The sequence below is a fragment of the Symphodus melops genome, assembly GCF_947650265.1.
Source record: "Symphodus melops genome assembly, chromosome: 1".
Taxonomy (NCBI): domain Eukaryota; kingdom Metazoa; phylum Chordata; class Actinopteri; order Labriformes; family Labridae; genus Symphodus; species Symphodus melops.
Window position 1 is genome coordinate 41,119,577 of NC_136691.1, and position 16,168 is coordinate 41,135,744.

General features: G+C 41.2%; 1 protein-coding gene across 2 annotated transcripts in view; it reads right to left on the reverse strand.

Moving 5' to 3' along the window:
• Positions 1–16,168, reverse strand: part of kiaa0825 (KIAA0825 ortholog) — a 102,338-nt gene that overhangs the window by 5,536 nt on the left and 80,634 nt on the right. The window contains exon 23 of one of the 2 annotated variants that reach the window (XM_079337661.1): positions 11,138–11,252. The exons of the other annotated variant lie outside the window; for it this stretch is intronic. Coding sequence (XP_079193787.1) covers positions 11,249–11,252 — 4 coding nt within the window. The 3' untranslated portion in view covers positions 11,138–11,248. Of the gene's footprint in view, positions 1–11,137; positions 11,253–16,168 lie in introns of those variants that run through there. 2 annotated transcript variants of the gene reach the window in all.

Consider the following 16,168-nt stretch of genomic DNA (forward strand, 5'->3'; position numbering starts at 1 on the left):
CATCAACTCAGTGTCAGGCCTACAGTATGTCCATGTGGTGTGCTGATGCCACTCACCATTAGACCCCACCTGAGATCCAACTCAATCCAAACTGATGTCCACTCAAAAACAACAGGAAACACTGCAAATCAACTATGACAGAAATATGCAATATCAAAGCAAATCTTTTTCAAAGTAAACAGTAACTGGTAGCTTTTACGTCAGCTGCTGCCGTGGTCAATGAAGATAAACACAAATACATACACATAATCAACTGTGAATTACAATACTGAAGAACTTCACAAACTTTGTAGCTGCTGACATTAACCTTAAACCTCTGTATATAACTGTAAAGTACAGTGGCTGAGTCTTTTGGGTAAGTTCTAATTTCAGGACATCTTTAGAACTTCATTTCAGAAAAGTAAATTAACACACACTTGCACATTATAGTCTACATTGACATGTAATGAGCACCACACCAAAATTGAAATTTGTGCCGTCGTGATCTGGTTTTGAATATTGTAAAGATAATTTGAGTAAGAGTTCAACGTGGTCGCACACGCATATACATCAAGTGTTTCTCACATACATCATTTATTATAACATTATTCTGTGTGACAATGTTACTGAAAATGATGCTGTTAGTGTTTATGGAAGTTGAGTTTTCTACATCTGATAGCAATATTTATAAAAATGTAAATTGTTGTCCCCCCCCCCAAAAAAAAAAATGCTTGGGATTGTAGATGCATTACTGTGTGTTTTGTGGACTAATTTTGTGTCCATGCAGTATTCCATTTAGCTATTTTGGGCAATATGACTATGTGTTCACATCATGTGACTACATATTTCAAATCCCCTTGCATGGCTGTTTCTAGCGCCTCACTATTCTCTCCTGTCGTCCAGGGGAAAGTTTGTGCAAATTTGCAGTGGCTTAATTACTGAATAATTTAGACCATGCTCCAAATTAATGTAGACATTTCCATATTAATGTGTTTGCTCACAGATTCCACATTTATTTGTACTACGGACAGGAGGGTAGCAATTATCACAGCATATCATAGCAGTTGTGCCAGTATTTCAGACATCATTAGGCTGCTTGTCCACCTCAGTGTGACTGTGAGTGCTTGTCTATTGGACACAGTTTGGTACATTCCTCAAATAGGCTCACTGTGCTTCTGTGGGTGAGATCTATCAAGCCATGCTCCGGGGAGAAAAGGGTGAGTGGGGCTTGTTTGTGTTTGACAAGGTGAGGTCCAATTTAGAATCCTTGCTGTGTGTGAATGCATTATTACATGCAGACAACAGCAAATAACCCAACACCTGCCAAGTCGACAAAGCCGACGTCTGCTGGTCAGTGCAGCGCATGAGCTGACTTCTCTGCACATGTCCCAGGAGGTTGACAGCTTTCTGCTCCTCTTATCTCCCCTACTCACCCTTCCCCTCTTCCCTCACCTTAACTCACCCCTTCCTTTCTTCCTTTTCAGTCTACCAACTGTTTGGCCCTTGTTAGGAGCTTGGATGAGCAGGCTGGCACCTTTCACTGAAACAGCACCCAAGAGGAGGTTGTGACACAGGGAACTGCGATCCTGTGTATGTGCTTTCGTACTGCTCTGTGTGAGTGTGAGTGCGTGTGTGTGTGTGTGTGGTTATGTGTGTGACCTCTCTTGCTTGAGCTGCTGTAAATCATTACAGCGAAGCCCTTCGTTAAGCAAGCCAACCAGTTTGACACCTTTCAGCCTTATCCTGTGTTTTCTTGATCTTCTCTCTGACATCATATCAAAAACACCCACCATCAGGGGCAAATCTATTTTTATTTTTTTTTCTCGAGTTCACGTGACTCCAAATATATCGCATCACTTTTATGCCATCTGATCAGCAATCATGTGTTGACAAGCTATTTTTCAGATTCACACTGGCAGCAGTAAAGTTGTATCTTGTAATTATTATTATTTTTTTATTTTATCTTTGCATAACATGGGGCAACACCCCCATGTCCACCGTCTTCAACCTTCTCTTTTTCCCTCATGTACATTCCTTAGGGAGGCTAAGTTAGAAGGGCAGTCAGTGGCTCAGTCATTTAGCCTGGCAGGCAGGTAGGCAGGCACCTGTTAACAGCCCCAGTGTGCTTGCAGATCTGTGGGATCAAAAATCTCAGCACAGGCAATCTGTCTGTCCACATGAGCCAAAAAGAGAAAAGGTTGGCAGGAAGAGATGGAGCAAAATTCAATAAAAAAAAAAAAATGGCACGAATATGACAGAAAAGTAGTAGAAGTAAAGACAAGCTCAAACTTTTGATTAAGATGAACACGGGCCTAAAAAATACACATACGAATAAATAAGCATATACACTATCTAATAAAGCTTGGGATTTTCCAACAGTAGGAGTGTAACAGTGTTTGTGTCCTCATTATCTTATGTGCAAGTTTTTCCTCCCCACCAACTGCGAACAACTTTCTTTTGTATCCTTCGCCTTCTCCTGCAATCAGTCAAGTTACTTGTTGCCTTTATTGTACTTCCTCTATCTACAAACCTCTTGAACCTCTTGCACACCAACCCAACCTCCTCTGCCACCACATGTTCGTCTTACATCGAACTTACTTTCAAGGAAAGACATTAAAGCCCCCCCATAAGACACCATCTCCCTCTGTGTGCTGTGTATGCATTGGGTCTACTCTTTTAAACCCTGTCACCAAATGCATAAAATATCACACATGAATTAATGAACAAAGATGTTTCAGATAAACAGTCAGGAGCGTTATACTTTGCCCCCCTCACGCACAAGCGCAAACAATGAGAACAAGCATTCACGCGTGCGATCTCCCCACTGAACAATGAACAGAGGGGGAGAAAAAAAGATGTTCGATGTGATTTCTCCTCAATGTACTACCAGGAAATAGCCTATTACTTATTCAGTGCTTTCTCTTTGTCATTTGTGCATATATAAACTGTGAAATCTACTAAGGAGCACTGAAGGTTGAGAAAGTGTGACTTGCTCTCAGACAAAGGCCTCGCTCTTACACATTGATCTGGCAAAACTTCTATTAAAACCCAGCTATACAGAATTCTCACAGCCACTATGAATAAATTGCATATTTCACCATATTCTTCTGTATTATGGATTATGAAGTGGCTTCGTTGGCTAAGTTGTTCGTATGGTTGACTTCATGCTGAGAGATCGAGTTTGAGAGCAGGCAGATATGTCGGAATAAATTTAAGTTTCTGGATCCCTGTTGCAGAAAAAAAAATCAAATCAAGACTAAGACCACATCAGGACCAGAGACAACAGAAAGAGTCTCAGCTACAACAAAACTTGCAGTTATGATTTTGGAAGATAAAATTATTTTGAGCACATCTTGGATGCTCCACAAGCAGCATATTGAAACTAAGTTAAGGTGCTCTCTATACAGTTCCTGCTACCATACGCAAGTGTTACCCCTGCATACTGCAGGTAAAACTTGCCCAATCACAGACATTTGAGTAATGTGACCTGAATTCTTTGATCCCATCGGTAATAGTCTTGAACACACATGCCTCTAGGAATGATAGCCAACGTCTCTGTTATTTATAGTTTGCCATTAACAAATTTAAGATTGCTTTTTCTGTACAAGGCACTGTGTACAGTCCAATTAGCAACTTGAGAATTCCAGGGAGTGTGAAAATACTGTATACTGTATATACTCATTGGTTTTCACTACATAGACTAAAAAAAGATTTGTCGCTTAAGTTGAAAATTTTTATCTGGAAAGGACTGCAAATAGATCTTGCATGCATTTATCTGTTAACTGTTTCCGTAAGAATCGATACCTTTGATTTGGTTACATCGGGGAAGGCAATTTGCTTAATGATACAAGTATTTTTTATACAGTTAGATTAAATTGTGGAACCTTCACACAAAGAGGAACCGTAGTGACTGGCTTCACCTTTCCAGTTATTAATCGCATTCCCATCAGACACTGAGGAAGTGGACTCCCACGCATAGTGTCAAACTGTCGCAGATTAATGCTCTTCTTGGAATTGCCTTCCACTCCTGTCAAAATATGTATGTAAAATATCAGTTACTCTTTTGAAATGCACTTCTTTTGTGAAATCTTAAATTAAATCTAAATAATGAATCAAATACATCTTAAAAATGTATGTGATCATACAATCTATCTTTAACAAAAATATAGGTACAAATGTTATGTTAACAGTTACAAAGTGTTGAAATCTGGGCAACTACTGACACCAGTTGGTGTGGAAATCCTCGCTGGAGGCTGTACTGTAAATACAGCAGTGTTCAGACTCCATTAATAATGACACTATTAACGGGCTCCCGTGGCTTTGCTGGGCCTGCATTGAACTGATTAGTCCATGCAGACATTGATCCCACCTTCCTCTGTGTGTGTGTGTGTGTGTGTGTGTGTGTGTGTGTGTGTGTGTGTGTGTGTGTGTGTGTGTGTGTGTGTGTGTGTGTGTGTGTGTGTGTGTGTGTGTTAATACCAGCCCTTGGTTGGGGCATTGTTATTGTGTATCAGATTGGGCTCTTGTTCTCTTACCATTTCAAACAGTTCATTTCCCACCATGCTAATGGCAGTTTTAGGGGGTTAAGGAGATAAATAAATCCTTGCTGTCACCTCATTTAAAATCAAATGCCACTTAATTATAGCTGTATGTGTTTTCAAACACTTTGCATAATTTATTGTTCTACTCCGTCCTAATCTCCAGATCCTTATCGCCTGTGCTCTATTTTACACCCTCTTTCCTTATAATAAAATTATAATGCTGCCTGTCTCAGTTTTTCTTTCTCTTTCTCACTGCCAACAGCAGTGTGAAGAGATAAGGAAGGCGATGAAAAGACGTTTTTAAGTTGTGCCTCACCTTGTAGGGATTTGATGCTGTAAAGGTCTATTGTCAACTGTGGAGAGCATACATGAGCACACTCACACACAGCCCTCTGGCACTGCTGCATTTCTTACAATCAAAATACAAGCATTGGCAAATTCTCTGAAAATAGGGGTGTCACATCATCATTCATGTTTTAGATGCAAGACACACACACTCACACACTACAATTGTTAACCTTAATCTATGTGATGCCAAAACCTTTTATTTATTGAAACAACAACTACGCATATTATCGACATTGATGCACGACGTTATATGGAGGGGGATGACTGCCAAAATCCTGCGACTTTTACATGGGCGGCTGTGGCTCAGTTGGTAGAGTCATCATCTCTTAACCGGCAGGTCAAGGGGTTTGATCAGCAGCTCCTGCAGGAACAGTTCTGATGTGTAAGTGCCTAAGGGCAAGACACTTAACCCCAAATTGCTCCCGCTGCTTCGTCAACAGTGTATAAATGCGTGTGAATTGGATTAGTTACTTCTGATCGTTTCACTACATAGCCATCAGTGTGTGAATGGGGAGGTGTGATATGAGGTGTAAAAGCGTCCTGAAGGGTCAGAGGATTAGATAAACGCTAGATAAACTCAAATCCGTTTACCATTTATCCAGTGGAGGCTGCCTGAATCAACCCTTTACAGTCCAGTAATTTGCGAAAATGGTTAAAAAATGAACAATTCTGTTTCTGTTGACCTTGGTTGTAATGAAGGCTAACCCTATAAATAAATGCAAGAAGTAATATAGGTTTATTCTGGATTACAAATCAGACGTGTTTCTATCTAAACTCAATAACTGCAGAGAAATTAAAGTTACTACGTTCCATCTTCCAACCTGCCATCACTGACTGAGAACTTACTGGCAAACAAGCATGACCTCAACCGTATTTTAAAAAAGTACATTGTACACAATTGCCCATAATGGAGTATACGTCCCTCTTTACATTTATCTTTATATCACTTTGCATTCAGGGAGCATGATGCGCTGTAGAGCTGCAGCTGCTGATGAGGGATTTATACAGTAATTGTCCAGCTGTGAACTGGATCAGAGGACAGACTTTAATCCTTATAATCAGGGAGTACTGATTCTTTCATTTACATCCTTCAACTAAAAAAGAGTAAAGATGCAACATCTGAAACTGTGTCAGTTCCTAGCAGCGCTGATTAGCAAAGTGAGTAACTGCTTCAACTGTTATTAAAGCAAATGCAGCAAACGTTGTTACTGTGGATCTCATTTGTAATCTCATGAATGCACACAACAACAAAAAAGTACCAATTCACGGGGATAGTGCCTTACTCAAGTCACCTCAGATGTACAAATGCTATTCACGAGTTAGTGAAGGATCCTCATGGCACTCAGCACTGTCGTCATTGAGGCTTAGTCAGTCTAAATGGGAAACATTGTATGTATAAATGTCTAATGACATGTGTATGTGGCTTTCTTTTTCCATGTACTCAGAAGCAGTTTGTTATTGCAGCTTTACCATAAGCATTTTAATGGATGCAGTCATGCATCCTCTCTATGGGCCCTCCATCCTTGGCTAGTCGATGGAGCAGACAGGCTGGGCTTAGTTTATCACATACATCCCATGGCTGGATGGCACAACAGACAGATGCAAGTCAATAGGAAGGTGCTGGTTTTGAATATTCACTCTAGTGTTCAATGGTGGACTGCATATTAATTGGAAAGAGAAAAGTAGAGCTTTGTGTTTGATGCAGATTCATTTAAGACTTCTTGAAAGATGGAAAAGGGAGATGTGTGTGCATGAATGTGCACGTTTCTTGAAGTGTGTCACTTTGAGTGACTTAACATTTTTGTCACCTCAACAGCAACAATCAATGTCATCCAAGTCAATCCAGGTTCATAACAGACTTTCCTTGTAAATAAACTTAAGATGTATAAACTTCATACAGACAACGTGCCACATAATTACAATAAATCAGATTGCTTAGCCTCAAAATACAATCAATCATATGCAGTTCAGCCATTTCAAACGTATTCCCTATAGAGAGGCAAAAAGATATTGCTATCGAGCTTTTGGAAATGTCAGGGCAATGGAAACCTAGGCATAGCACAATTACATAATGATTATTGCAAAAGTTTCTCCCCCTCACTCAGTGTGGCTGTAATATGCAGTGCATGGCCATGGGGGTTCATTAGTGAGAACAGGCTGCTGTTGAAAAGCTCCAGTTTCACCTCTGATCCCGGCTAATGTGATTTGGACCTGAGACTGGTAGTGAAGAAATTAGATGCTAGCTCACCTCAGGGTGGGAACCAGAGAAGGAGACATACATCAATGTTGTTTGCTCTCAAACTCTACGTCTTCTCACTTCTAATTTGCTCAGAAGCATCTGCAAAAGAAGTGTCTAGAAAGCGGTTGTATTCTCTCTTTTTTTCAGCCAATGCAGACGTGGTGGGGCTGTGTGAGTGCCTGCTAATCCACTTTGTTAAATTTCCGAGTGCATGATTTGGGCTTTCATAACAAATCAATCGGTTTGTTGTGAGTAGGACTGGAGGATCAGCTTCGGATGACAACTGTGTTAGCATTCTCCTCTCATTACCTCAGGACTAACCCTCATGGCCCGCACTGCCAGTTGCAATGTCAGGCTACTCTTTCTTTCATTTCCTTTTCATTAAGCCTCTGCTCTCTCTGACACTTTTTAGCCCCTCCACCTTCATCCGTACACTCCTTGTGCCCCCTCCACCTCCTCCATTATGTCTCTACCTCTTTCCTTTCCTTCATTCCTCTCTCCGCCTCTCATTAGGTCATAGTTGTGGTGATTTGTCAGAGTGGCTGTTTTGATTAATAGGCCGACGGAGCCCCTATATTTGGGGGGCTGTCAGCGGGGCTCCAGAGTGCCAGGGCCGCCCTGCTGAGCCTCCTCACCACCCAGGTGGCCCCATTTGGACTAAATGAGCTGTGAAGGGTCTCGGCTTTGCCCGCCTGCCCCACACTAAGACGTTACGTACAAACACACACACACACACACACACACACACACACACACACACACACACACACACACAGGCCTAGACACAAAAAGGCACAAACACATGCGGGCATACACACACACACATCTAAGACACGTTCACGTACTCAACACCCTGGCTCTCGCTGCCACGCACCCCTGCGTTCCCACATGATTTGTCACACTCCATCAATAGACAATAAGTTACTGCCACTCTAGCCTGTCAATGGGCCCTGTCTGCTGCAGACCCCTCTATGGTGTCTCCCAGCGCAGGAGGGGAAGGAAGGAGGGGGTGATGAAGGGTGGAGCAGAGAGAAAGTGGTGTTGTGGTTGAGTATGAGGACAGATTGGTATAAAGGGAAAGAGGGAATAGGGTGAAATAGGGAAAGTAAAAGACAGGTAGAGAGAACGAGGGTAAATGTGAAACAGACAAAATGCTAAGCTATTCAACTCACATCCAGTTGGTCAGCTTACAAAGCTCTCAATAATGCACAGGAGAGAAGCCTGATTCGAGGAAATGAATGTCTGGGCATGCATGTGTTCTTGTGTGTGTGCGGAGCAACATGGTTCAGCTGCTCCAAGCCGATTGCCCGGCCTTGGAGTCAGAGGCGGTACTGTGTGCATGAATGCGTGTGAATGTGAATAGCCCTCTTTGCAAGATTATTTTTGTTCCCCCTAAAAATTAGAAGCGGTAGTCCTTGGTGAATGAGATCACCCTGCCATATTTGCACGAGCACACATGCACGTTCACTGGCACCCATGCACATCCACACAAACTCACACACACACACACACAGCCACAAGTGTGAGTGCACACGCCTCCTCAATGATTCAATCTGATGATGGGTATAGGAGGGGAAACTGGAATCTGTGAAGGTCAGAAAAGCCTGAGCAGTAACATCCACCACTGCAGGCTATACTGCCACTGTCTGCTCCTACACTGTCATTATGGCTGGCCAGCTAGTTCTCATTATCAACTTACTTCATCAAATGCACTTCATTATCAGCCTGTCCTTAACAGACAGATGGGATGGACCCTCGAGCAAATGACAGAGTAACTGGAATAAAGTGATTCCTTTTAAAGTCTGTTCAATGAATGGGTCATAACACATATAGTCCCCTGCTATTAGTTTATCTGTGATTTACACTTGATTGGACATCTGGAGGAAGAAAAAGAGTGGTATGTTTCTTCAGAAAATACACTTTAATTGTACCAATGGCTATGCGTTATAATTACATCTGAGGCGATTATAGTCATTATGAAGTCGTTATTTGGGAGACTGTTGAACATATGAAAGGCGGATGGATACACTTGCTGAATAGACAGCTGTTACTGAAGATGTAAGTAACAGACAGCCCTATCACGCTGGCAATATGGACGACCATGAAATTAAGACTCAACGTATAGTAATTACAATGACAATGAGCTTTGTTCGACGTGTCAAGTATCAATCTAACACTTGCCAGGCAGCTTTCATATCATAGCTAATAGGCAGTTGGCGGGGCCCTAATATTGCCAACCGCCAAAACCAAACTATTCATGAGCCGACCCTTGTCGTTCTGCTTAGCAGTTGACGTTACAGTAATACACACATCAGCTACATGTGGCCCAATGCAAATGGGTGCATTAGAGCAGACCTCAGAGAGCGGAGCATGGCCAATAAATCCAGCCGGGGGTGAGAAATGTAGCCTTTACCATGCGTGTCCAACCCCATCTATTTAACCTAATTACACACACCATACCAGGTAATAAAGTCTGCATACCATCAATTCTGACATCTCATCCAAGGCACTGCAAGGAACGGCTATTAGGATCTATAAATCCTCAGGGTGGTGATCTTCTCTAGGTGTAAAGAATGTGAAAGGCGTCTGTGTCTCCTCTCTGAGTGTTTGTGTGTGAGAATAAATCAGAATGATCTGTGTCTATGTTTTTGCATATTTGACTGTGTCTCTTTTAAGCTTTATCTGCTGGGTTTGGACCAATAGATGGAGTTCAATCATCTTGATTCTCTTATTGGACTCAATCCAAAGAGAAAGACAAAACAACAAATAGCTGATTCAGACAGCAGTAAAACATGTAATCCTGGTTTTGGCTGAATGTTTTTCCTGGCCAGGTGTTTTCTGTTGCTTGCTGACAGCCCTGTCCGTCACGCCTGAAGCCGGAACGTAGCTGCAGGTACTTTCACTTTCCAATGACACGCTTTGAAATTGGTTAAAGAAAACAGTGCAGAGTTGCTGAATGGCCACAGACAGTGTTTTTAGCCATAGATGGCTGGAGATGAATAGATGTGGTCACAGTACCTTCCCTTTTGCCGTCTCTTTTATTGTCTACAGCACACCTGAGCAACACCAAACCCGCACTCTACCCAAGAATGTGGATCCATGAATGAGAGCAAACAGTGAAAAAGTGATGCAATGCAGGAAGGGAAGGATAAAGACAAATGGCTCAGAGGTGATGAATCATTTTTTTAGAAGCTGTGCTGTGAACCGTTCTAACTTTTCCCCCCTCTGGTTAATTGGTGAAATGAAGGGCCGTCGTTAGATTTGAAGAATTATTGCATTTTACTTGATATAGCATACTGGAGTAATTTATTATTAATTTCTTAAAACACATTAAAAAAATCATAGTGAACACACTTAAATATCAAAATGTATCTAATAACTTGACTCTTTCTTGCTCATCATTTTGTTTGCATTTCACCCACCTGCAATTTCAAGCTTGCTGAGAGAATATAAGGAACAAAATATGTGTACAAAAGGATCCCCACACCTGGATTTCCACTTCAGGATGTCATCCATGGAATCCAGCAGAAAAGCTAATCCATCAAACTCTGTAAAAGGAACAGTGTTGGTGTATGTATTTTCTATTAAAAAGGATTACTCTATTACCAAAACAGAGCAGGTCTGAAAAGCCAGCTCAGAATATACGATTTGGTAAATTGATTTATGACTGACTTATCCCACATAAGCCAAAGACAGTGTTGGTTTATATTGAGAAGTGGGTATTGTGTTACAAACAACACTGTTGCTTATAGCTGGCTTGAAGAGGGTTTCGTTTGCAGCAGCTAATATCAGAACATCGGGCTGTTGTGGTTCTAGCTGTCACTGTAGAAAACACTCAATGTTTGAGTTTGATAGAGGAGTTTAGTTTCACGCTCTGCAGTTAAGGCTTATATTTTGAAAAAGGATCCACTGAGATGGCCACAAACACCAACACATCAGCACAAAGAATTAAGAACAGAAACACTTGCAAATATACAGTATCATTTATTCTCATACAAACGAGACACAATGGTGGTTAAATAGTGATTTGCAGTTGGTCTATGAAGATTACGCTCTTCTTCATTGTCACCTTTGGTGCATTGTGCTGAATGTCTGCAGAGCTTCCAGCTTCAAAGCTACTCCAGTGCAATTGTTGTCTCAGTCACCTATTATAAACAACACATTCTTAGAGAAAAGGCTGTAATTGTGCAAAAGTGTGGCACAAATGGCTTTGTAACATTACTGTATGTCTTTCTTCAATGCAGCCTGAATGCAGGACCCTGAAAGCTCTCGCCAATTGAAGTTCTGCTTTCATCCTGCATAAAAGCTATGTTTGCAATTGAGCTTTGGTGCTACACCTTTCCTCGCTTTAACCCTCCTGCTCTCTGCCTTGTTTCATACTAGTGCACATCCACAATGGTTTGAGTAATGGGACAAAAATGCCTTTTTCTAGAGCAAAATAACTGTTTTTGTGGGTCACGTATAGGTAACTTTGAGACCTGAACAACTTGAGCAGAATACTACTAATTCCCTTTTCCCTTTCTTTCTATCAGGGAAACCATTCCGTTGTACCATACAGGTCCCATCATTTAGCTTAGCCCAATACACACATGAGAGGGAAAAAAAGTAAGAGAGAGAAACACGCACACAGAAAACACAGGGGGAGAGAGAGAACACAGGTCAACCACATAGCTTTTTCCTTGTTTGAAAATGTCAACATCAAAGAGAAACTGTTCTCCATCGGTGGGGGTGTGCTGGTGGGCTGTGGATGTTTCCCCGGCTGCAGAATGAATCGGGGTCCAAAGCCAAACCCAGAGCAGTCTAAAATAGCCTGATGACTGGGTGGTTATGGCCACACATCTTACATGAGTTGAAACTGCATGCTTTTAGTGCCCGGCGGCTGCATTAGTCTACAACTAGGATGTACAGTATGTTGAGAGAAAAGTGTCCGGGTGTTCAATTTGCTCAAAAGTTTTGAGTAGAAAGTTTTTTTGAAACCTTAAATTTGGTATGTAAAGGACACATTTTACGATATCATTAAACTTATTGACAAACATCCTTCTTTTTAATGTCTTAAATGGATCCCAGACACTGCAAACACCTCTCACCTTCTGCTGACATAATAGCCTTTGACATGCCTCTTCCATCACATATCAAAGCATGTTGTTTGTCAAAGAATATGTTTGTGGATGTACACGCATGTTTAAAGCCTTAGCAGGCTGCAGACAGTGGCCACTGGGAAATCAAGGAGCACTTTGTCATGCATCCTTAAATGTGTGACACTGCGTCTCATGAGACAGCGCCTGATTGGTCTACGAGGCGTCGAAGAATGACGGCTGAGTGATGGCCTCGGGGGGAATGTGGAGTGTGTGTTGGTGTGTATGTGCTCTTGCTGGCTGAGGTTAGAGACACAGGACAGCACTGTGACATGTCTGGGTGGCACCCTGTCAAAGCCAGCTGGCAATGTGTTGTAATGCAACCATCAGGGAGTCACACGCCAATCCAGTGTCAGTTTTAAGGATTTACATTGTTTTAGTACCAATGTCAACAAATATGAATCAGCCCCAGACAACAAATGACTCAATAAACAAACAAGTCAATACAGCAAAAAGTCATTTTAGATCATGCATTTAATTTTTGGTGCCATTTGGTGCTGAATTTTACATTAAGCACCAAATGGTAAAAAGCTAAGAGTCGTTGACCTCTCTTATGGATGAGTGCAATGAATCAATCGGCTTTTATGAACTATCAAACCAAAGGAAAGTTTTAATATCTACCTTTGTGTTCTACAAGCTGGAAAGACATTGTATTTTAGAAGATTTTTTGAATAGAAGAAGGTTAAAAACACCAATGACAAATTGAAAACAACACTTATTCATGAGAATTAATCTAAATGACATTAGTCTCTAACCTCTAATTAACTCTTTAATTTAGCCTATTCAAGCATTAATTCTTTGCATCTTTTTTTAGTACAGAGCATGCAACCGAAAAGTTAAACACATGAAAAGTCTGCCCATTAAATAAGGCGCAGTCCGACAGTGATCAGTTTGATCTTAGCTCTATCCTCAGACTGTCTGTCAAAAAGAGCAAAAATGGCCCCAAAAACAATGAATTAATATAAAACAGAAAAAACTGTTTCTTTGGATATTCATTTGAGGGTTGAAAAAAGGAAACATAAAAGGGACTACGGATGTATATTACTCTATAACAGAAGTGAAACAAATTACACTCTCATTTGTTTGTAGTATGATAGAGAGTGTGTTAGATACCTCGACCCTGTTACTACAACAATGTGAATACGCTTCTTTCCTTGAAAGAAGCAAACATGTACTGAATCATTTGGGTTTTCTGTAGAGAAGAGCTGGTATCCAAAACCAACAGGGGGCAGCCATAATTACCCAGCGTGCCCCTCATATTTACTATCTCTTAATAAGCAACTGTCATCATGGAGACAATGGCCTGTCATTTTTATTTCGCGTTTATTTTTACATTGTTTTGTTTTCATATATTCATCAGCAGATAAGGATTGGCGTGCAGTGAGAGCGAGTGTTTAGCTTTGTCTCCCTGGTCTGTGGTTCTGATGGATGTTACCAGCTCTTACCATCCGAGAGGTGGAGAGAGACAGCGAGAGAGAGAGAGTGTGGAGAGACAGAGAGACGGAGTGAGAGAGATGGAGGATTTACGCTGGCACCGCATTTTTGTCCAATTAATAGATTGCCAGTGTGTTGCGTATTTTGCATGACAAAGGAGGGTAATATTAAACTGCCATTTGTAATGAAAATGCACTTTGCAAATTAAAAAGTGCAGAAACCCAATTTTTCCTACCTCTTTAGGAAATAAACAGTCCTTAACCAATTAAAGCGCATTGTAATAATTCCGTGATTTATTGCAGGTTGTTTAACTTTCAAAACTCGGCTAACCTATATTAAGGTCACAATCCATCATGTCTTGCATGGAGTGCTATGGAGTAATGGCTGTTGTATTAGCTGCTTTTGATGATAGTATGAAAGAAGTATTAGCACTTGTCAACAAAACTGCTTACAACATAACATTAGCATGCATGAGCTGCGTCGCCTATTCATTATCTTGGCAGCTCCACACACGCGGTTACTGCCTTATAAAACATTTTGCCGGGCTGAGAGCACACACTCACTGTTTGGTTTTGTGATAGAGTGGCGACATGCAAACCATGGGGCGCGCTCTGGTTGCAATGCAAACAGGCAGCTGAAAGATGAAACAGTCTCTGTGAAAGCCGAGAAAGAGGGGATGAGGGATGGGAGGGATAGAGGAGATCAGTTCACATCTTAGCCTTGATCACTCTCTTTCAGTTTCTGTGCCATAAGAAAAAGGCAGAATATGTCCACTGGCTGACAGAGGAAGAAAGTCAGAGAGGAGGACAGAGGAGCAGAGGGTGAGTGAAAGTGCAATGGTATGAAAAAGCTTTTTACAGTTCAGCTGAGGCTGAATGATGACTAGCAAAAGAAAGGTAGTGCTGGATGAGAAATGAAAAGAGGGAGACCTAAAACAAGCAAAGCCATGGGGATAACATTTGGAGGGCTGTTGAGGCAGATACAATGTTGACAAAGAGAAAGAGAGAGCTTCAGCAGTAAGCAGTCACTGATTTGAAGGACAGAACGATGGACATGATGAGAGGCTTGAGAGTAAAATTGGGAGAGAGAGAAGGAGAAACAGATGTAAACACAGGAAAAGAGTTACAGCTGAAGGGCACGGCAGGGTACCAGCCAGAGGGAGAACGATGCAGAGATGCGGGCGGTGTGACATGGTGACATTTGCCTCCACAAATGGGCTCTTTGGCTTTAGCCGCACAGTCTGGTGCAATGCCCCCCGACTGTGAGCCAAGAATGCACTTAGCTCAACAAGAGCAAATGAATGGCCCTGTTTTGACTTTTACCATTACACTCTTTCTCACTGATAGCTGGTGCCGGGCGCAGTGAGTCTTTGTTGGAACACGGGGATCCCTGCTTGTTTGAACGCCCCTCCACCATCGTCTAATTAGTGTGCTAAATTAGCAGTCGGATAATATGTGGATTTAGTATTCAGCTCTTGATTCTGTTGTGATTCATCTGAGTTGTTATAGTTTATTGGAAGAAAAAACTGAAGAGAGATAAAGTCATTGTGAAAATATACAAACATTTTAAACTTATTTCAAGATGAGATGTAACAAATCCTACTCTAATTTACTCCTCCCAGGCATACTTTTGCTCTCTTATATCCCTATAGAACCATGTTGTTTACTTCTGTATGGAGATAAATCTATGCATTTCCCAACCACAACCCAGACACACCTAACAAGCCCACAAACATGTCAACAACAGGATATTTTGCAGCTAGAGTCACCTCGCCAGACATTCAATAGAGCTAATTGCATCAGTAAGGATTCTCCTTCTCAGGGCAGCATTGCAGAACCCAAGGCTGATAACATTCATCCAGTTTCCCCGAAAGTCAACATTGTTTTCATCCCTTTAACGAAAAAATAAAAAAATAAGAATCTTCTCCTTTGTTGTATCAGTAACACTATTTGTTTTCTTCTTATGAAATATGTTTTAATGTAGTCTATATATTGTGTCATGCTTAAACAATATGACCAGCCCGAACATGCTTACAAGACACCAGATAGCCTACTAATAAAGAGAATAAAGACCAAACATAGAAACGAGATAAAAATAATAATAATGAAAATGCTAATGAATCAAACCACCGTGTCAGGTAAAAAAACAATCTGGCTATCAGAAATATGTTTAGTATACCATATGTGGAAGGGAGATTTGCCATATCCAGAATTCGAATGCTGGTAGAAGCAATCTGTGAAATTCCAATGGTTTGTTTTCCAAACATGTACACAGTAGTTCATGAATCCAGTGTGTCTATACATTTATGGGAATATATTTCAATTTTAATATATTATCCTCAATCTTGCAAAAACATGTTCATATTAAATAGCTGTATTTCCCATTGTGGAATAGGTTGTAGCACAGCTAGCATACATATGTATGTCTATACACTGTCTCTGATCACAGTCATAATCATGCATGTGTTGATACCTAAATACTTCTCTCTATCG